This window comes from Thalassophryne amazonica, chromosome 5 (assembly GCF_902500255.1).
Source record: "Thalassophryne amazonica chromosome 5, fThaAma1.1, whole genome shotgun sequence".
Lineage (NCBI taxonomy): Eukaryota > Metazoa > Chordata > Actinopteri > Batrachoidiformes > Batrachoididae > Thalassophryne > Thalassophryne amazonica.
The window spans coordinates 127,383,708-127,407,854 of record NC_047107.1 but is presented as its reverse complement, the minus strand read 5'-3'; the positions used below and the strand labels follow the sequence as shown (position 1 = coordinate 127,407,854).

Genomic DNA, 24,147 nt, shown 5'->3' with positions numbered 1-24,147 from the left:
AGGTCCTGGGCTGGTGTGGTTACACGTGGTCTGCGGTTGTGAGGCTGGTTGGATGTACTGCCAAATTCTCTGAAACGCCTTTGGAGACGGCTTATGGTAGAGAAATGAACATTCAATACACGAGCAACAGCTCTGGTTGACATTCCTGCTGTCAGCATGCCAGTTTCACGCTCCCTCAAAGCAACATCTGTGGCATTGTGCTGTGTGATAAAACTGCACCTTTCAGAGTGGCCTTTTATTGTGGGCAGTCTAAGGCACACCTGTGCACTAATCATGGTGTCTAATCAGCATCTTGATATGGCACACCTGTGAGTTGGGATGGATTATCTCAGCAAAGGAGAAGTGCTCACTATCACAGATTTAGACTGGTTTGTGAGCAATATTTGAGGGAAATGGTGATATTGTGTATGTGGAAAAAGTTTTAGATCTTTGAGTTCATCTCATACAAAATGGGAGCAAAACCAAAAGTGTTGCGTTTATATTTTTGTTGAGTGTATATCCATCTGCATCAGACGCTCAAAGCACTTTACAATAATGGCTCACATTCACCCCGATGTGAGGGTGCTGCCATACAAGGCGCTCACTACACACCAGGAGCAACTAGGGGATTAGAGGACCTTGCCCAAGGGCCCTTAGTGTTTTCCAGTCAAGCTGGGATTTGAACTGAGGATCCTCTAGTCTCAAGCCCAACGCTTTAACCACTAGACCATCACCTCCCCCTTGACAGTCAGAAGAAGTAAGTCCTACATAGGCACTGAGGCCCACTGGTGTCAGTGCTTATAGATAACATAATGCAACGCAGATGAGCATCTATGACTCCCACTGGATTGGATGCCAGTCCAACATGTGATACCTCCCCAGTCAAGGCCGGTTCCCCTTTTACAGCTGGCTCAACTGAAACAATTCAGACGACGTGTCTTGTCCAAGGATATAACCAGGTAGCCTGACTGGGCCTACACCTACACCTCCTTTTCACACAGTGCTCTACAAGGAAGGTGAAAAGAAAATGAAAGGATATAGTGCAGCAGATAAGAAAATATTTAGAGCGGAATCCTGCAAATGGTGATAAAAGCATCAAATTTGGCAGAAATAGTCCTCAGACAATCCTCTTTTGAAAAAACCGATTGGCCACTTGAATTTTCAGCTGGCATTCAGGTAGAGGTCAATCAAAGAATTACACAGGAGTCAATCATATTGAAACCTATGCCACATTATTTGCCCTGATCATAAAGATTCCAAAAAGGTATGGTTTGGACTTTGTGACTGAATTCTATGGAGTATGGGATAAATGCAGCAAGAATTGTGACAAAGGTCAGTGTCGGTTTGTACAGGGGGGTCAAAAGATGCTCCAATTTTGGTAAAAAGTGATGCAATTACTAGTTGAGGTTAACATGGTTTAAAAAGGAATAGTTTGGACCACATATCATCCTTACTTATCAAGTTACAGGGTAACATATGCCACATGTCATAGAATCCAGTAGAGGCAGACCTTGCTTGATCTTTACTTTGGAGACCAAACATTCAGCACAGTCAGAACTATTCCATTTATTAATCCTATTAGCTCAACCAACAATTTGCATCACTTTTACCAAAACTGGAGCAAACTTCAACTTTTGACCCCTGTACAAAATTAAACTGACCTTTGTTACCATTCTTGCTGTTTTTATCCCGTAACTCCATAGAATTCAGTCACAGATAATCTAAACTATACATTTTTGGAATTTTTATGATCAGGCAAATAATGTGGAATATTTTTCAATATGATTGAGCATCTTTTAATTTTGGACCTCTGTGTAATTCTTCAACTGACCCCAACCTGACCACCAATTGAAAAGTCAAGTGGCCAATCGTTTTTTTCAAAAGAGGATTGTCTAAGGAGTATTTCTGCCGATTTGATGCTTTATCACCATTTGCAGGATTGTTTCAGTTATCTGCTGCGCTAATAAGCACAGGCACCAACAGCACTCAGGGCTGATATAGGACTTACTTCTTTTTCTTCTTTTAATGTATGTACCCCAATAATCTGATATCACATTAAACTTTATACTACTGTTTAATTTACGCCAGATTTAATGAAACTAGAAACTACACCTTTGCCTGGAGGATCCAGTAATTCTCAGGTTTGAAGGACTGGATCTTGTCATGGCGCTCAACACAAAAGCCTAGTGTTGGGGTCTGGCAAGGTCCAAACGAGATCAATGAGGAGTCGAGATTGCCATATTTACCTTGGAAATACTTAGTCTGAAACCTGAAACATGATTGGTACACAAACATGCGAGTGTTACAGTTTAAGGAACAGCAGAGATCACCAACAAATGGAATCTTAATACAAAGGTGCATCCGACTGATCTGAAGAAGCTTGTCAGGCAGAAGCAGTGTACCGAGTGAAGGCACAGCCAATACGTAGGTCAAGCTCTTGTCGTGCATCCACTGACAGAGCCTCATTCCGGTTTGGCTCTCCCAGGCGGTTCATAGCATTCCAGATGTCTGTGTCAGTAATAGAACTGAATTTTGCCCGGTAGATGCAACGTTCCCCAGCTCCAACCTTGTTCATCACAGGCTGAATTGCATCCAACACCTGGGATTAAAGAGAAATACTGGATGAGACACGTAGAAAGGTAAAAATATGAATGTATATGTTTACAGAAAACAACCCAACTACTGTCAATACTGTCTAGAAAGAAATAAGGTCTCCTTCCACTTTGTAAACATGTATTTATCTATGTCACCACTACAAAGCCTGTACCCAGCGTCTGAACAAGACAAATTTTGAAGACATTAAAGGCAACAATACTCACTAAATTACACACAGTAATTTCAGTTGTAAAACGAAAACAACTTCAGGTTTTGAGTATTAAAAAGGTTTTAATTACCTCAAAACAGATGTTTTCACCTTCTTTATCACAATCCAGCCACAAAACCACATAATCACAGCCTCTGGCTTCAACCTGACATCACCAACAGAAATTAGCCAAGTATCCAAAGAGTCTATATATTACACAATATCCACAAACTATTGTTTTGTCAAGTGCTAATCATGAATACTGAAAGACACCTGGAGAAACTTGACCATGCTGAGTTTAGGGTTGGCTTCCTTCTTCTCTGTGGGAGCTTTGCTAAAGAGTTCTGCAGGGTCCACCTTGTCCCAGTTGTTGTACTTCCCTTGAAAAACAAAGACCAAGGAATAAAACAGTCTTCAATTTGTTTTTTGTTGTTGTTCTTAGAAAGGTAACATAACCATTGTAAATGACTTCTTTGGAGTACATAAACTTAAGGACTGCAAACCATATTAAGAACCAGGGCCCTAATTTATAAAAGAGTGTGCAGGATCCATAGTAAAACGATATGCATGAACAACGCAGACTTATAAGACCATTCATATGCACACTTGCATGCAAAGATCTCTTCATAAATCACACACTACCTGAAATTGCGTGCATGTGGGTCATCCTCTTATTCCACCCACTACACACCCACATTCAACTACAAATGGTCAATGCAAGACACCTCATGAATACTGAAGCATACACACAAAGCCAGAAACGTGGACTTATTATGGCATCCGAGAGGGAGAGCAGAAAAAGAAACATTTCTGAAACCCAAATTGTGTAATCACAGCCCTGGGATGTCAAAATATAAAAATGAAAAAAATAAATAAATAAATAAATGTAGCAAGTCGCAAAACAAGGTGGGTCCTCAATCACTTATGGACATAACTTTAGCAAGCTTCAACAAGCTCATCATAAGAACCAGCATAAATCTCTGGAAATACCTAAATAACTAGAAAATTATTTTAGTTATTTTTGTCCCAGAATCCTTTGCACTGCTGAATCAGAATCAGAACAGCCTTTATTTGCCAAGTAGGCATCATTGCAGTATATGTGTAATGCTGCCACTCATATTCTGACTATCTGACTTCACTTCAGAATCTCGAAAATGTTCATACAAATGGGTCAACGTTTACACACAGATGCGCTCTTTTTGCAGTCTAGCTTGTTTTTACAAATCACAACGTATGCATGTAAAAATTTGCCATGTTGTGTTATAGGTCTTGCTGTGTATGTGTGCAACAGTCATAAATGAGGCTGTGCAACTTGACACTATACACCGTCACAGGCTGGTGTTGGTCCCAAGTCAGGTTAAATGAGGTCAGTCGTACTATGAAAAGCATCTGGGTACCAGGCAGCAGGTGTAAATTTTGCTGAACATGTAGCTCAGAACGAAAGTTTCCGTATCGCATTGGTCAACACCTGAGCTAGCAATGACTATAAAAATGTAAAATCTTACAAAGTACATTTGTCGAATTGGTAGTCAAAATATTTAAAGTATATACTTGCAGATTCTCCTTTTTGTTTGGGTCAAGGTTGCCACATTTGGCACAAGTTTTACACCGACTGCCCTTCCTGATTCAACACCACATTACATAGAGAATGGGCACGGACGGTCTTGAACTGGGAAACGTCTCTCTTGGAAGTAAGTGCACGAACCACTTGGCCAGCACAATTACTTCATTAAAATTCCACTAAGACAGGAGGACTTGTTTTTAGATGATAAACCTTAAATATCTTGTTCAGGGAAATAAACTTGAAAAGATCATTTTCTAAGTCATATCTGAGATCAAGAGAGCATAAAATATCAATCAAAATGAACTTTCTCAGCTAATTTCAAAACATTATTTAACGGAATCTTAAGTGAACTTTCACGTATTGGTTTGGCAGATTTTTGCTTGTTTGATTAACTTATTACAATTTAAATGCAACTTGTTTTCATGGGGGAAAAAACAAGTAACAGAAACACCCACCAATGAAATCCAGGCTCATCACATGTCCACAAACAGAAGTCATCTTAAAGCGGACATTATGACCATGAAAGCTCCCAGTGTATTCATGCACTGAGCATGCGCCATTCAGACCCTTGCGACTTGAACAACATCCTGAAAAGAAAGGAAGAAAAAAAAAAAAAAAACAGCAGTCAATACATGCATTCAACTGACAGTTTAACACTGTGTTTGAAACATTAAAACAGAAACTAAACATCAGCAATTCATTTACCAAAAAAAAAAAAAAAATTGCAGGGAAAAATCTCCTGAGAAACATTAGAACGAGAGGAATACTGAACCTAACCTGCATCACAGAGCCAAACGTGGAACTTGTACAACATCTTAGCATTGTAAATGACAGTATGGTAGCAATTTTTACCACAATCCATAAAGACAATGTGGCTTTATCATATACATGATGTATCAGAGACTCGGGCCACAGCAGCTAAAATTTTTATTTAAATGTACACAATGTGGCACTTATCTGAGATCTTCCACAAAGTTTCAGACTCGGCTCCCTGATGGCTACGATCAAAATCAAGATGTTCCCAAAAATCAATCACATCCAAGGTCTTAGTGAGGTGACCTTGTGTACCACGTTTGACTTAGACAAACAAAGGTTCTGCCAAGAAATCGTGTACACACACACACACACACACACACACACACACACACACACACACACACACACACACACACACACACACACACACACACACACACACACACACACACACACACACACACACACACACACACACACACAATTCCAAGACCTGCTTTGTGTTTGCCGATGGAGGTAATAATAACTGTGCACAAAGAATGCAAATGTCACCCATTAAGACTGTAACAATCATTGGGAACATTATTGAAGAATCTGTAAAAAAAAAAAAATAATAATCCAAACAGATAAAAACACAATACTGACATAAACAAATACGTTCTTGTGGCATATTCATTTTGGATACACTGAGCAAGTTGAACACAGAAAATTCTAAGTCCAGGTACAGTTCTGTTGGTGTGTGCTGACTGAGGCTGACGACTTTCCAACAACAAGGCCACGTCAGTGTCAGGTCAGGGAGCACACGCAGGGACTACATGTCACCACATCCAACACACTATGGAACTGCCTTGGATCCTAGGTGAGACCCACCTAGGCAGACATCCCCTCTGGAATGTAGCCATCTATCTGTTGCAGCCAGGTGGAATGTGGACATATTTGTCAGAATACTCATTATGTATTCTACCACATATATCTCAACTTTTTTGGATTGTGACTTGAGATGTGTCTGTAAACAGGCTACTAACCAAAGGCCAACTTCACAGCACACCAGTGGTTTGAAACTAAAAGTGCAGTGTAACGTTTTTCAGCATCAATTTAACACACATTGAGCGATCAGGTGATAACATAGCACTTGCTGCAGAGTTGACCAAATGCTCTGTTGATTAGGTGGAGTTTTGCTATTATAGCATGAACGTTGGAAACAAACCAACAGAAGGAAATTGATTTATATGCAGATTTCACCTGTGTAAATTGCTTTTTAATCACAAATGTGGCAACACTGGCCACTGCACAGCTGTCAAAATGTCGGGAGTCTGAAAGATACAAATTTTGTTATCTTCCTGTTTCAGTGGCAAAAAAAGCACAGATTTAAACCAGATTTTGAATCTTCACCAGAGAGACGTGCTGTCTGATGATGTATGCAATGGCCTTAACACTGTTCTGTAACAAGTGGGTTGAAGAGTTCTGCCTCAATTACCTGGAAAATCTATGCAACAGGATGATGTATGCTCCAAATTAAATGACTCTCTCAAGGCTGAATGGTAATGGAAGGGACTCACAAAGAGCACATATGACAATTAAATCGGGAATCAAAGTGAGCAATACCCCCCCCCCCTTCCCACCCCACTGCCACCCACGACCACCCATACTGCTTCAGTGCCCGTCGAGCCTGAGCCGACATCCAGGTGACCCCCACCCCAACCCACTGACCGTCACTACATCCTACATGCGTGCACAGGATTCCCATCAAGAACAGGGAGTATAAAATTGAGCCATGGCCAGCTCAAGTGTGCAGATCAACCGTGGGGACCAAAAAACACAAGACCCAAATCCAAGCACAGAACTCAGACGCTGCATCGCTCCAACACCTATTTAAAACTCAACAATGGAACAGCGCCAGGTAAGAGACTTGTCTCTGTGATCAGGGGAATGACTGTTTGTGGTGGAAGTGAGAGCTGGAACGGGTGCATCCCTCCAGACCACAGGAATTACCTTTTTAAACAATACATATCTTAGCTTGTGAGACTGCGGACACCCCAGATTAAAATTTTTAAACACAGAAACAGTAAAAAGACTGCAGCTGCTATTCCAAATATGTTTTCTCAAGTGAATTTGTTCTGACATGAAGATTTAGCTGCCACATCCCTCCTCTACATACATATCTCAATATACAAGCATACGGAGATACAAATACGTGAATTTGTATCAAGGGACCAAGAAATCAACTGACAGCTATAATTAGTAGAGTCTGTGTGTGTCTGTAAAGCTCAGGCATCTCAGTGATATTTGGAACGCAGCTTCCCCCTCGAGCTGAGCCAAAGCCTCTCCTGGGTTTATCCTATTTTATAAACCAGTTCTGATCAGTTATGAATTCAAAAACTCAGAGGTTGTACTTAAACACAGACCATTAACGCTGGCGAACCTCTAAGTTTCTGTCCAAACATACAATGTTAATGTCTTCAAAAATCTAATAATCATCTGCTTTTTATTACTGAGGGCTGTCTTGTGTAGAAATGTTTTTTTTTGTTTGTTTGTTTTTTAAATCAGGGAGGTTTGTGTAGCATCGAAGTTAAACTTGTTGGTTTGAGTTACTGGTATTTTTGTGTTCAATTTTCATTTGCTCTTATGGTTGCTATTTTTATTATCTTTTTAGTGTTGTTTTTGATGCTTTATTATGTGCACTTTGAAATTTTATACCTTAAAGCGCTACATAAAATAATAATCATAACAATTACTATTATTAATAAAAGACATTTCCAGATGGGGCAGGACTTTGCATTTCTTTTGGAGGTTAGTAAACTAATAAACTAATTAGCAGAATTACTCAAAACCCAAATTTTAAATTTTACTCAGAAGATCTGGAATTATTTTTTTAATAATAATTACTAATTAACTAATAATTATTCACAGGGGTGAAGACAGGAATTTTGTTAAAGCAGAGGTACTAAACTGTATGTACCACAATGTACTGTACAATAACAAGTAGATGAATATATTAGATGCAGACTTGTTCTAATATCTTGGGTTCTTCATATATGCAAATTATATAAATTAAAATATTTGGCAACTCTAAAAAGTAAAATAGTAGTATGACCAAAATGGAACTGAGTCACTGAAAGACGGTTGAACAAGTCTTTTTCAGGTACGTGGACAGCTCCAGTCGGCTTCATTAAGTGTTGTGGTAAAGTGTCACACGATGCTGTTTTCTTTTGTCGGTCTGTAGCTGCTGAGCCTCTTTCTGCTGATCCTGCTGGCCTTCCAAAGGCGTTTAACTATGCCGCTGGGCAGCCAGTGTGTAGACGAGTCCTTCTGCACAGCCAGCCTGCAAAATTACTACAGCCAGCTAGTTAACCTGCCCAGCCACATCAACGAGCGCAGCATTGCTACCTGGAGTTATCTGTGAGTCATTTTACAAAGTGTGCATCACTAACTGGTAAACACAATAAACATCTCACTCACCATATAAAAGACGCAGTGACAGCCTGAGTGCCAACCAGACCTAGGCTTTGTAAATGAAAAAAGAAAACAAACAAACAAAAAAGAAAATAGAGGCAAGCTTATTTCAAACTCCATGTAACTTCAACCACACCTGCTCCTAATTTCCATCATCAATCCAGCACCCATCAACCATCCAGCAGGTGGCAGACAAATTCCATGGGATATACGATATATGGAATATGATATGATGCACCAAATTTAATCAATCTAATCTGGGTTAGTGCTGTGACATATAAATGGCAGATTATATTTTGCTGGATACGGCAAACACGCACCCAGCGATATTTGACTGGATCCCCTTGCTGATTGGCTAGTTCAAATGACATCATTGTAGAGTTTATTTCAACATGGCGGCACCCTCAGCAAAGTTGAACTGGACGATATTTCGCCGTACGCGGCACCAGCAAAATGGCAGGTTGCGCTGTTTTGCCAGCCATCTAAATTTATTCACGATGGAACGGAATGGCCGCGGTTGGGTGGGAACTTAAAGGTGATCAGAGTTTAAGATCTCCTTATTTCACATTCAAGACAGTAGCTTGATACTGTTGATTTTCATTATTGAAAATTTGCATATTTTACCATTCACTATTTTCAGGGGTAGACTGACTGAAGGTTTTGCAGACACGACACTGACAGAGAGAAAAAAAACAAAACGGGATAAACACACATGCCGACGTGGACTTTTCTATTTTCGTTTTTATTGTCTTGAATTTGAAGGTTTTGTTTATCATCCTCGCCCTACACAGAAAATTACCAAGACTGCAAAAATTATTTCCACCGCGTGGTGAATAGTGCCAGTGAACATAATTTTGGGCATGGCAATAAAAATCATTTCGGGCACAATGGAAATAATTTTCGCCACACGGTGGAAATAATTTCGGGCACGGCTATGCCACGTTTTTGAGCTGCTTTTAGAATCTGAGAATCCCTCGAGTTGCTTTTAGCATCTGAGAATCCCTCGAGCTGCTTTTAGCATCTGAGAATCCCTCGAGCTGCTTTTAGCATCTGAGAATCCCTCCGCCAGTAGGTGATTTTCTGTTCCGATTCAAATGACTTTATGGCACCCAAAACAGCATTTAAAGATGAAAAATTAGCACCAACACTCAATGCCGAGGACGTCGCCATGTTGAAATACCCTCTATGATGAAGTCAGTTGAACTAGCCAGCAATGAGTTCCGGTCAACTATCACTAGGTGCGTGCTTGCTGCTTCCAGCAAAATATAAACTTCGTATATAAATTATATATTAGGAAGACAGAGGTTGGGAAGGGGAGGAACAGTATCAATCAATCAATCAATTTTTTTTTTTATATAGCGCCAAATCACAACAAACAGTTGCCCCAAGGCGCTTTATATTGTAAGGCAAGGCCATACAATAATGATGTAAAACCCCAACGGTCAAAACGACCCCCTGTGAGCAAGCACTTGGCTACAGTGGGAAGGAAAAACTCCCTTTTAACAGGAAGAAACCTCCAGCAGAACCAGGCTCAGGGAGGGGCAGTCTTCTGCTGGGACTGGTTGGGGCTGAGGGAGAGAACCAGGAAAAAGACATGCTGTGGAGGGGAGCAGAGATCGATCACTAATGATTAAATGCAGAGTGGTGCATACAGAGCAAAAAGAGAAAGAAACAGTGCATCATGGGAACCCCCCAGCAGTCTACGTCTATAGCAGCATAACTAAGGGATGGTTCAGGGTCACCTGATCCAGCCCTAACTATAAGCTTTAGCAAAAAGGAAAGTTTTAAGCCTAATCTTAAAAGTAGAGAGGGTGTCTGTCTCCCTGATCTGAATTGGGAGCTGGTTCCACAGGAGAGGAGCCTGAAAGCTGAAGGCTCTGCCTCCCATTCTACTCTTACAAACCCTAGGAACTACAAGTAAGCCTGCAGTCTGAGAGCGAAGCGCTCTATTGGGGTGATATGGTACTACGAGGTCCCTAAGATAAGATGGGACCTGATTATTCAAAACCTTATAAGTAAGAAGAAGAATTTTAAATTCTATTCTAGAATTAACAGGAAGCCAATGAAGAGAGGCCAATATGGGTGAGATATGCTCTCTCCTTCTAGTCCCCGTCAGCACTCTAGCTGCAGCATTTTGAATTAACTGAAGGCTTTTTAGGGAACTTTTAGGACAACCTGATAATAATGAATTACAATAGTCCAGCCTAGAGGAAATAAATGCATGAATTAGTTTTTCAGCATCACTCTGAGACAAGACCTTTCTGATTTTAGAGATATTGCGTAAATGCAAAAAAGCAGTCCTACATATTTGTTTAATATGCGCTTTGAATGACATATCCTGATCAAAAATGACTCCAAGATTTCTCACAGTATTACTAGAGGTCAGGGTAATGCCATCCAGAGTAAGGATCTGGTTAGACACCATGTTTCTAAGATTTGTGGGGCCAAGAACAATAACTTCAGTTTTATCTGAGTTTAAAAGCAGGAAATTAGAGGTCATCCATGTCTTTATGTCTGTAAGACAATCCTGCAGTTTAGCTAATTGGTGTGTGTCCTCTGGCTTCATGGATAGATAAAGCTGGGTATCATCTGCGTAACAATGAAAATTTAAGCAATACCGTCTAATAATACTGCCTAAGGGAAGCATATATAAAGTGAATAAAATTGGTCCTAGCACAGAACCTTGTGGAACTCCATAATTAACTTTAGTCTGTGAAGAAGATTCCCCATTTACATGAACAAATTGTAATCTATTAGACAAATATGATTCAAACCACCGCAGCGCAGTGCCTTTAATACCTATGGCATGCTCTAATCTCTGTAATAAAATTTTATGGTCAACAGTATCAAAAGCAGCACTGAGGTCTAACAGAACAAGCACAGAGATGAGTCCACTGTCCGAGGCCATAAGAAGATCATTTGTAACCTTCACTAATGCTGTTTCTGTACTATGATGAATTCTAAAACCTGACTGAAACTCTTCAAATAGACCATTCCTCTGCAGATGATCAGTTAGCTGTTTTACAACTACCCTTTCAAGAATTTTTGAGAGAAAAGGAAGGTTGGAGATTGGCCTATAATTAGCTAAGATAGCTGGGTCAAGTGATGGCTTTTTAAGTAATGGTTTAATTACTGCCACCTTAAAAGCCTGTGGTACATAGCCAACTAACAAAGATAGATTGATCATATTTAAGATCGAAGCATTAAATAATGGTAGGGCTTCCTTGAGCAGCCTGGTAGGAATGGGGTCTAATAAACATGTTGATGGTTTGGATGAAGTAACTAATGAAAATAACTCAGACAGAACAATCGGAGAGAAAGAGTCTAACCAAATACCGGCATCACTGAAAGCAGCCAAAGATAACGATACGTCTTTGGGATGGTTATGAGTAATTTTTTCTCTAATAGTTAAAATTTTGTTAGCAAAGAAAGTCATGAACTCATTACTAGTTAAAGATAATGGAATACTCAGCTCAATAGAGCTCTGACTCTTTGTCAGCCTAGCTACAGTGCTGAAAAGAAACCTGGGGTTGTTCTTATTTTCTTCAATTAGTGATGAGTAGAAAGATGTCCTAGCTTTACGGAGGGCTTTTTTATAGAGCAACAGACTCTTTTTCCAGGCTAAGTGAAGATCTTCTAAATTAGTGAGACGCCATTTCCTCTCCAACTTACGGGTTATCTGCTTTAAGCTACGAGTTTGAGAGTTATACCATGGAGTCAGACACTTCTGATTTAAAGCTCTCTTTTTCAGAGGAGCTACAGCATCCAAAGTTGTCTTCAATGAGGATGTAAAACTATTGACGAGATACTCTATCTCCCTTACAGAGTTTAGGTAGCTACTCTGCACTGTGTTGTTATATGGCATTAGAGAACATAAAGAAGGAATCATATCCTTAAACCTAGTTACAGCGCTTTCTGAAAGACTTCTAGTGTAATGAAACTTATTCCCTACTGCTGGGTAGTCCATCAGAGTAAATGTAAATGTTATTAAAAAATGATCAGACAGAAGGGAGTTTTCAGGGAATACTGTTAAGTCTTCTATTTCCATACCATAAGTCAGAACAAGATCTAAGATATGATTAAAGTGGTGGGTGGACTCATTTACTTTTTGAGCAAAGCCAATAGAGTCTAATAATAGATTAAATGCAGTGTTGAGGCTGTCATTCTCAGCATCTGTGTGGATGTTAAAATCGCCCACTATAATTATCTTATCTGAGCTAAGCACTAAGTCAGACAAAAGGTCTGAAAATTCACAGAGAAACTCACAGTAACGACCAGGTGGACGATAGATAATAACAAATAAAACTGGTTTTTGGGACTTCCAATTTGGATGGACAAGACTAAGAGACAAGCTTTCAAATGAATTAAAGCTCTGTCTGGGTTTTTGATTAATTAATAAGCTGGAATGGAAGATTGCTGCTAATCCTCCGCCCCGGCCCGTGCTACGAGCATTCTGACAGTTAGTGTGACTCGGGGGTGTTGACTCATTTAAACTAACATATTCATCCTGCTGTAACCAGGTTTCTGTAGGCAGAATAAATCAATATGTTGATCAATTATTATATCATTTACCAACAGGGACTTAGAAGAGAGAGACCTAATGTTTAATAGACCACATTTAACTGTTTTAGTCTGTGGTGCAATTGAAGGTGCTATATTATTTTTTCTTTTTGAATTTTTATGCTTAAATAGATTTTTGCTGGTTATTGGTAGTCTGGGAGCAGGCACCGTCTCTACGGGGATGGGGTAATGAGGGGATGGCAGGGGGAGAGAAGCTGCAGAGAGGTGTGTAAGACTACAACTCTGCTTCCTGGTCCCAACCCTGGATAGTCACGGTTTGGAGGATTTAAGAAAATTAGCCAGATTTCTAGAAATGAGAGCTGCTCCATCCAAAGTGGGATGGATGCTGTCTCTCCTAACAAGACCAGGTTTTCCCCAGAAGCTTTGCCAATTATCTATGAAGCCCACCTCATTTTTTGGACACCACTCAGACAGCCAGCAATTCAAGGAGAACATGCGGCTAAACATGTCACTCCCGGTCTGATTGGGGAGGGGCCCAGAGAAAATTACAGAACAAAAGAACAGTAGTAGCCAGTAAATCAGTATTGATCAGTATTATCTGGTATTTATACTGTGTATTTTCATTGCAAACTGTTTTTTACTTTCACTTTTGACACTGTGTGCTTCTTCCCCTGTGTGCTGCTATACAACACTGCTGGAACTTGAGTTTCCTTGAGGGACTCTTCCCAAGGGATCAATAAAGTTCTATCTAATTTTTTTAGCCAATAAGGCTAACAAACAATGTATTTTCTGTTTAGCCACAATTAGATTCCTTGACCCACACATTGCATTGGCAAATAATATGGAAGACATTAAGCACCTCAGCCAAGCCCTTTTAGCCACACTGCATTTCTCTTAGCATTTGGCTAAGTGGCTAATAGGTAGTGCTAGCCCAGCTAACCAGTTTATCCTCATTATGTGCCCTGTTAATTTAGTGAGTTACAAGATGTTAGAATTTACTGATTTTGGTTTATCATGTTAACAATTTGGAGAGAACCTCATTCAAATGCTCACTGCACTTTACAGGGTACAAGCCTAGGCTTTAGAAAAACCTAGCCAAAACAAAACAAAAAAAAAAAAAACATGCATATGTATTCTTTGAAATTTCTTAGCTGTCAGGATTTAGCAAAATATGAAAGTAATACTTTATCTTAGACCCATTTCACTCATTTCTACACAAACAAATTCATGGTTTATTTTAGTATACGCTATCAAATTAACCAAAACACACCCATAAGATGCAGCTGAAAACAGAGAAACGTAACTGACCAAACATCCATTCCTACTCCTTATGTCTCACCAGGGAGAACATTGACTTGAACCGGGTGCCTCAGGTCATACATGAGGCCAGCTGCCATACCAGCCACTCCTGCAGGATGCTTGACAGCAACTTTGGTTTGGAGACCATTCCAGTCTCTCTGAGAATGCCTGTTCTCAGGAAAAACACCAACTGCTTACCCAAGATTACTTACTACCTGGACTTTGAGCTCATCACCATAGCTTGTCTATGTGCCACCTCCAGGAACAGCGAATGAGACTACCTGCATCACCGTTATCTTAGGACCTTTGTAACACTACAAATAAAATCTATTTGTTAGCAAACATTGTCAGGAAGCATGAGTAGATGAATGGTTTGTCACTTCAACAAAGTCAATGTTTAAGTCACTGTGCTTTGCAACCCCAACAGTTTATCATAGCAATTAAAGACATTTTACTTTACCTGACCTCGTTAATCTGCCTTTCTACACATCCAGGGTTCTCCTCAGACAATGGAACAACAGCGTTACGCTATTATAGTGTTATGACAGCGCCATTATACTGTGCCCTGCTCTCAGGTAGTTTTTTTTTTAAATCCAGCCAGGATGTGTCTGTGCTGAACTGCCCGCTCGCCCTTCCGCCGCCAGCAGAGAGCCGAGCAGAACAGCACTGGAGTGCAGAGAGAGAGAGAGAGAGAGAGGGGGGGGGGGGGGGGGGAGAGAGGGAGAGAGAGAGAGAGAGAGAGAGAGGGAGAGGGAGAGAGAGCACACAGCATCTCACAGTAAAAAAAAAAAACAAACTCAGTCAAATTCTTCCAATAAAAAGAGCTCCGAGAGAGAGGGAGGAGGAAAATGTGTGAACAGCAGTCGCTACATGCTGTAAAAAAGCAGTGAAGCAATTTTACCACCCAGCCTCAGTGAAACAGTACAGTGTGAAAAACTGATTCAGAAAGTTTTTCATGAAGGATTTCATCATTAAAAGAGCAGATTTTCTTCTTTACTTCTTCTTGTTACTTCTTCCAGAATTATTGTCTTCATTTTCTTTTTATTATTGTTGTTTATGCACCAATGACACCAGATCAAATTACCTGTATGTGAGAACTTTGCAATAAATCTGATTCTGATTTGACAATCAAATCAGTCCAGATTTAGCGCTTGTTCAAACAAGACAATTAGGGATTATACTGTTTTTAAAAAAAGTGTGCAATCCCACTCAAAAATGTTGAGAGAAAAAAAAACAAAAACAAACCCTAAACTGTCCCTCAACATGACAGAAAAACTCTGCCTGTCTTACTGGATTAAAGGTACAGTGTGTCCATCAAATATTAATGTGTTTTTAAACTTTTCAATGTTATTTATTTTCTTAACCTAGATAGAAAAATGAAAAAAGAAGAACTTTGATAGTACAACATAAGTGCAATTTTTTGTCTATTATTCTTGCTTTCAATGCATCTAAAACTAGTCAAAATGACTTGCAACGCGTGCCACCTTGGGTGATAATTGTCAACAGCACCGCTATACTAAAATTTCTGGGGAGAACCCTGACATCTGTGGAAGTGTGGTAAGCATAAAATACTCTATTTGAGTATCATATAAGTAACTGGCAAATTACTCGCCCCAGGGCGGGTTTGATTTAGAGACTGAAATGAAAACTTCATCCTCACCCCCGTACTGCAAGCCTTCACAAATGCAGATACACAAACATGTCGAGTCGAACAGCCCCTCAAATAACCCAGTTCTTCAAGCCATTTACTTCAAAATGCTACAAAAACAGAAAGCTGTACATAGAATTCCTGTTAACAGTTTTGTACTTGTTGGCAGTCAGCTACTGACTACCGATATACCAAAGCTATTTAAGTATGACTTTACCAAACCGTTTCAATCTGCTAACGTAATTGCACAACTTGAACTAACAAGAAAAAAATGTGACAAAAAGACGATAAGGAGTGAACAGAAACAAATATTTAAGTGGCTACAATATGACACATCTAAGAATGAGAAGTTTGGAAGTGTCTCAGCAGTTTCCTCAACTAGCTGAGAAGTCCTGCTCGTGTTTCTTTAGAAACAGTGCTTTCAGGAAATACCCCATCACCATTCAGAGGAAAAGTGGACAGCACATACACTGCATGGCTGCACACCTAGCAAAAATACACACCTAGCACACATCACCCAAAAATACAAATTAGAGCCAGACTGATAAATTGATGTGCCGATATATTTGGCCAAAATGGGGTACTTGTAGATAAATTGGTATTGCTGTTTACAACAGCCAATAAATGACAACTTAAAAAAAAAAGGGGGGGGGGGGGACAAACAAAAACAAACAGACAGAAGATGAACTATGGCACAACTGTTATCACTGCCTAGTCTGTCTACCAGAGAGAGCTCTGTAGCTCCCCTGTGGTCAACACACATTTGTGGAACACAACAACCAGCTAACAGAAGACTGAGCACCACAGAAATCATCTGTGTTCATGGTAAGTTACTAGTCCTCATGTGAAACGCACACATTAACAATAATAAAAAGTTACCACGTATAAAAGAAAGATCACAGAAACGACCATAAGCATTACTGCATAGATAATCTATGTATTGTAACTTACTGTGTTTTGGACCTGTTAGCCTACAAAATTCAACTGTTAAAATTCTGTTCATGTCAGTAACACGGGTTTAATTTCAAACTGCATTATGTCATGTTGTCGTTATGAGGACTCATTACAAAAACTACACAAAATAAATGTTAGGGGAAATCTTTGTTTATACTATGTAATGCGGGCAAAAAAATATAAAATGGTCTACATATCGGCAAACTGGATTTTAGAAACATCAAATATTGAAATCGGTTTCAGACTTAAGCATCTTGTGTCAGTCAGACTCTAATGTAAATGACTTGAACAGACAGCAATTTAAAGCTGTAAGGTCTTTCAAATTTCACAAAACGTAGGTTCTACTGAAATCCAAGCATGATAATGTTGGTTTATTTTTGTAACGTTGCAAAATTACAGCTCATTTTAATGAAGAGGACATATTTATCTGGGGGAAATATCGATAGTGAATATTTTCATTTCCTTTTCAATTCAATTTATTAATGTTATATGGCGCCAAATCACAACAGAGTCACCTCAAGGTGCTTCACACAAAACAATTCAAAAAACAAAATAAAATGAATGACTTTTTTTTTTTTAACGTACAGCAAAAGAGTAAAAAGTAAAAACCATAGAAACATACTATGCCAGTATGCTAGCCATATGAAAGGGAAAAGAAGTGCGTCTTAAGTTTGGACTTGAAAGTCACAGAATCTGACTGTTTTATTGATGCAGGGAGATCATTCCACAGAACAGGGGCACGATAAGAGAAAGCTCTGTGACCCGCAGACTTCTTATTCACCTTAGGGACACAAAGTAGTCCTGCACCCTGAGAACGCACAGCCCAGGCCGGTACATAGGGTTTAATTAGGTCAGCTAAGTAGGGAGGAGCCAGTCCATGAATAATTTAATAGGTTAGCAGCAGAACTTTAAAATCTGATCGCACAGGGACAGGAAGCCAGTGAAGGGATGTCAAAATGGGTGTAATGTGGTCAAACTTTCTCCTTCCTGTCAAAAGTCTGGCAGCAGCATTTTGAACCAATTGGAGACCCCTAATGCTGGACTGCGGTAAACCAGAAAAAAGAACATTGCAGTAGTTCAATCTAGAAGAGATAAACACATGGCTCAGGGTCTCAGCATCAGCCATAGACATGATGGGATGAATCTTCGCTATATTTCGCAGGTAGAAGAAAGCGCTTCTCGTAATCTCTAATGTGGAGGCCAAAAGACAATGTAGGATCAAAAATTACCCCAAGGTTCCTCACTTTGTCCGTGTGATGTATGGCACATGAGCCTAGGGTAAGCATTAGCTGGTCAAATTGATGCTGATGTCTCACTGGACCAAGAACCATCATTTCAGGCTTATCAGAGTTTAAATGTAGGAAGTTTCTAGACATCCAGCTTCTCACTGATGCAAGGCAATCTTCTAAGGATTTTATGTGGATGAGATTATCAACAGTAATCTCATGTACAATTGAGTATCATCAGCATAGCAGTGAAAGGCAATCCCAAAACGCCGCAGTATATGCCCAAGGGGTAAAGTGAGATAAGCAGGTTGGCCTAAGACGGATCCATGTGGAACCACAAATTTCATTATTGTACAAAAAACAGTGAGAATGACTGGATAGGTATGATGTCAACCACGCAAGGGCCCTTACAGTAATCCCAAAATGATTCTCTAGCCTGCCGAGTAGAATATGATGATCCACGGTATCAAACGCAGCACTGAGATCTTTCAACGCCATCATGCAGACAGACTGCAGGAGTAAGCGCTTATGTGCATGCATGAGGTTTTGAGATTAGCAGTGACCTGACCCACTTGGTTGATGTGAGTTGCTTGGGTGTGCATGCTAACATCTGTAAGATGTCTTATAAATCACTTCAGAGGTGTTATCTAGTTTCAAAAACAGTGTTTTTAGATTTTGACACATTTATTTCTCTGTAATGTTTAAAAAATATAAGAGAAACACATTAGATTTATACAGAAATAAGCTGTTTCTGAGCATTTTCCACCATCTTGGTTTATACTGTTTGAGCGAGCAGCCACCTGACATCACGGTGTCTTTCTGTAGTCCGACTGGCAGTCGCTGTGTCCTTCCCAGTGTTCTCGTGCAGAGTGGGGGAAGCCTTCACATGATCTATGACATCACTATCACACGTAGGTCACGGCATCTGATCACTTGAATTTCTTCCCATCAGGGGTTGAAATTCTAAAGTGTTTCCCAAAAGTGTGAATTTTGGTCAAATCTGCAATATATTACGAATTATTTAAATGCAAAGGAATAAAATTAGAGTGGTGCGGAAGACTTTTTATGATTTCAATCTTTTCAAAAACCAGAGGCCATACAGCTTTAAATAAATCATTTTTTTTCCTTCTGTTTACAACTTTTCATTTACTTAAGTATCACTGTTTAGAAAGAAAGAATTTGTGTAAAACTGCCTTTTCTGACTTTTTTTTTATTTATTAATTTTTTGGCCACAAAAAAAACACACTATTGTCATCCTTGTCATTTGATATTTTATTAATTTATGTACAAGAGAAAAGGGACTTACATTTTGGTGTGCGTCACTGGTCCTTTGAGGTTAAGATGTTCAAACAGTCCAACAGGAACTTTAAATAGCAGCTTTGGAAATATCAGCATCTCTCACGGTCTTAAAATGATGATGTAGTCCATACCTGATGCTGCGCATTGACTTCTTTGTGTATAGACTGCTGCCTGCTTTCCTCAGTCCAATGAAAAATTGCAACAGAAATTTGTTGAGTTCTTCATCCAACAGCATTTCTACTTGAGCTCGAAATAAGCTCATTCACATCACTGTTTGTCACCAAAACAAACCCTGCCATGTTTGTATTTAAACTCTGCACCATTGCCATGTTTTTACATTAAGGTGGCCATGGTGTGCAATGGTACAAAATCTATGGAACCAAAACTGCAAATGGGATCAATATCACATGACACACAAACCCCCAGTCAAATGACAAGGATGTATTTAGGTTATATATAAAAATAATGACATCTATCCGTGTTTTAGGGAGTGATTTCAGTGGGGAGGAGAGAAAACAATAAGAATAAAATACATTTCCTGCATGAATGTGACCAAATAAAGTGTAGATAAACAGTAACCCAAACAACTTTACATCTACAATTAAGAAAAAAAAAATCGTCAGTCGGGAGCGTGTTACAGCTAAAATAAAGACTAATAATTGAAAAAAGGAAGCGCACCTTTGGAGAGGATTTTAGAAATCGACTGAGCCAAAGAAGGTTTTTCTGCCACCATCAAAACAGTCCTCATTTTGACCTGGAGTCGGCTTCCTGCTCTTATTCTGGGAGTAAAAACGTATCACTGTTATTCTCCTAACAACATTTACAAATGCAATATTTCCGAAAGAAAAAAAAAATCCTTAAAATAAGCAAAAAACTGACAACAAACGCTGTGAATGAAGCTAAAGAGCCGCCATGACAGTTGACAGGGCTCATTTCCGCTGACGTCACGCGACGACGAGCGTCAGCTTCATTTATTTATTTATTTACTTACTTAAAAGCGCTGCATTTGCAGTTTCATACTGTTTCCCAATGAACTGCTTATCTTGTTCTATTGAAAAACAATTCTAAAAAAAGACAGTAAAGAAAAAGAACATGAAAAAGACCTTCTTCTTCTTCTTCTTCTTCTTCTTCTTCTTCTTCTTCTTCTTCTTACCTGAGCTTTTGCAGCAGATAATGTTAAGAGATGTCTTTCCGCCATCTGCTGGATGAATGTATAACAGACAGCGTGCAGCTCTCTCACCAGTCATCTCGATTTCTTAATTTCTTAGTAATCTGTTATATTACCAACAATAACATAACTGCTGGTGTTCATTTCAAGACATCATATTCATTTATTAATTCCTTTATATCATGAAGGACTGAAATTAAATTTAAAACTATAAATTACTTGTTCATTCGTTACTTGTTTAACAGAATGAACTTCTCATTGATTTATCAGTTTATGCTGAGGTCATGATTTGGTATAGACGAGACTTTTCTTAAAAAGAAGACCTGAAAGTTCAGCTACAATTTGCCAGAAGGTACATCTGAGATGGAAGCCTAGATTTGATGTTTTAGTGAAAGAAATTCTCTCTGCTCCATTTCATCATGAAGATGTAAAACTGCTGATACAAAATTAAAACATGCACTGTGCACAGTTTCTCAAATCACAGCCAGAGAAGCCTCTGTAACTTATTTTGGGTTGTCTGGTTGTCTTGGTGGCTTTCCTAGAACTAGATCTAGTCACTCGTCATTATTCATTCCAAGATACACCACAAATGTTGCTAAAAATATTGGTGCTTTTAGTTGGAATCAGACGCCATCAGATGCTCAAATTTGTGATAATCTTAACTGTTTTAAGAGAATGGTCAAGTCATTTTTGCTCAACAGTGTTTTAGAAAGTCAGTCCAGCCAATTTGTATAACTATGTGTTATTTTATTTTATTTTATTTGCTTCTTAGTTTTTGAAATTCTTTTAGTGTTATTATGTTTTTATTTATGTATCTACATTTGATCTTTGTTGCCTATTGTGTTGTTTTATGTAAGGACCACAATGGAAATAAGTCCTTTGACTTTTTTGTGTTAAACACCATCATCACTGCCTCTTGTTGGATCCTCTTGCTCTTGCTTGCCTCTACTGGTGGTTGGCTCTCACTGCAGTATTGTATCACTTCCTGTTCCGGAGCACAGCGGTGTTTTTCTGTATCTGTTAGCTGTTTAATCTGCGCAGTTAGATTGATCTAGTTATCTAGATTACGATTTGTTTCCCAGTGTAATCTTTACGTGCCTTAACTAAAGCACTCCTTCTGCTGAATCACCTCTAAATTATTTACACATTATTCACTTCGCGTGTTTTTAGGAATCCGCTAGCTTAGCGTAGCTACTAGCTCTTAGCCGGTTTAGCATGGCGGCTTCTGTCTCTCCCGCACTTTTCTGCTCTGGGTGTGAAATGTTTAGTTATTCCTCGGCCTCCTTTAGCAGTAACGGTACTTGTAATAAGTGTAGCTTATTCGTAGCTTTGGAGGCCAGGCTGGGCGAATTGGAGACTCGGCTCCGCACCGTGGAAAATTCTACAGCTAGCCAGGCCCCTGTAGTCGGTGCGGACCAAGGTAGCTTAGCCGCCGTTAGTTCTCCTCTGGCAGATCCCGAGCAGCCGGGAAAGCAGGCCGACTGGGTGACTGTGAGGAGGAAGCATAGCCCTAAACAGAAGCCCCGTGTACACCGCCAACCCGTTCACATCTCTAACCGTTTTTCCCCACTCGACGATACACTCGCCGAGGATCAAACTCTGGTTATTGGCGACTCTGTTTTGAGAAATGTGAAGTTAGCGACACCAGCAACCATTGTCAATTGTCTTCCGGGGGCCAGAGCAGGCGACATTGAAGGAAATTTGAAACTGCTGGCTAAGGCTAAGCGTAAATTTGGTAAGATTGTAATTCACGTCGGCAGTAATGACACCCGGTTACGCCAATCGGAGGTCACTAAAATTAACATTAAATCGGTGTGTAACTTTGCAAAAACAATGTCGGACTCTGTAGTTTTCTCTGGGCCCCTCCCCAATCAGACCAGGAGTGACATGTTTAGCCGCATGTTCTCCCTGAATTGCTGGCTGTCTGAGTGGTGTCCAAAAAATGAGGTGGGCTTCATAGATAATTGGCAAAGCTTCTGGGGAAAACCTGGTCTTGTTAGGAGAGACGGCATCCATCCCACTTTGGATGGAGCAGCTCTCATTTCTAGAAATCTGGCCAATTTTCTTAAATCCTCCAAACCGTGACTATCCAGGGTTGGGACCAGGAAGCAGAGTTGTAGTCTTACACACCTCTCTGCAGCTTCTCTCCCCCTGCCATCCCCTCATTACCCCATCCCCGTAGAGACGGTGCCTGCTCCCAGACCACCAATAACCAGCAAAAATCTATTTAAGCATAAAATTCAAAAAGAAAAAATAATATAGCACCTTCAACTGCACCACAGACTAAAACAGTTAAATGTGGTCTATTAAACATTAGGTCTCTCTCTTCTAAGTCCCTGTTGGTAAATTATATAATAATTGATCAACATATTGATTTATTCTGCCTAACAGAAACCTGGTTACAGCAGGATGAATATGTTAGTTTAAATGAGTCAACACCCCCGAGTCACACTAACTGTCAGAATGCTCGTAGTACGGGCCGGGGCGGAGGATTAGCAGCAATCTTCCATTCCAGCATATTAATTAATCAAAAACCCAGACAGAGCTTTAATTCATTTGAAAGCTTGTCTCTTAGTCTTGTCCATCCAAATTGGAAGTCCCAAAAACCAGATTTATTTATTATCTATCGTCCACCTGGTTGTTACTGTGAGTTTCTCTGTGAATTTTCAGACCTTTTGTCTGACTTAGTGCTTAGCTTAGATAAGATAATTATAGTGGGCGATTTTAACATCCACACAGATGCTGAGAATGACAGCCTCAACACTGCATTTAATCTATTATTAGACTCTATTGGCTTTGCTCAAAAAGTAAATGAGTCCACCCACCACTTTAATCATATCTTAGATCTTGTTCTGACTTATGGTATGGAAATAGAAGACTTAACAGTATTCCCTGAAAACTCCCTTCTGTCTGATCATTTCTTAATAACATTTACATTTACTCTGATGGACTATCCAGCAGTGGGGAATAAGTTTCATTACACTAGAAGTCTTTCAGAAAGCGCTGTAACTAGGTTTAAGGATATGATTCCTTCTTTATGTTCTCTAATGACATATACCAACACAGTGCAGAGTAGCTACCTAAACTCTGTAAGGGAGATAGAGTATCTCGTCAATAGTTTTACATCCTCATTGAAGACAACTTTGGATGCTGTAGCTCCTCTGAAAAAGAGAGCTTTAAATCAGAAGTGTCTGACTCCGTGGTATAACTCACAAACTCGTAGCTTAAAGCAGATAACCCGTAAGTTGGAGAGGAAATGGCGTCTCACTAATTTAGAAGATCTTCACTTAGCCTGGAAAAAGAGTCTGTTGCTCTATAAAAAAGCCCTCCGTAAAGCTAGGACATCTTTCTACTCATCGCTAATTGAAGAAAATAAGAACAACCCCAGGTTTCTTTTCAGCACTGTAGCCAGGCTGACAAAGAGTCAGAGCTCTATTGAGCTGAGTATTCCATTAACTTTAACTAGTAATGACTTCA

At 39.6% G+C, this 24,147-nt stretch overlaps 1 protein-coding gene across 1 annotated transcript in view; it reads right to left on the bottom strand.

Annotated features, from left to right (window-relative positions):
• The window catches only part of top3b (DNA topoisomerase III beta), a 50,130-nt gene extending 29,682 nt beyond the window's left edge, over nt 1–20,448 (bottom strand). The window contains 6 exon segments of the mRNA XM_034171327.1: nt 2,063–2,248; nt 2,382–2,578; nt 2,874–2,948; nt 3,056–3,162; nt 4,802–4,933; nt 20,181–20,448. Of these exon segments, the coding sequence (XP_034027218.1) occupies nt 2,063–2,248; nt 2,382–2,578; nt 2,874–2,948; nt 3,056–3,162; nt 4,802–4,933; nt 20,181–20,250 (767 nt within the window). The 5' untranslated portion in view covers nt 20,251–20,448.
• Between the last annotated feature and the right edge of the window lie 3,699 nt (nt 20,449–24,147).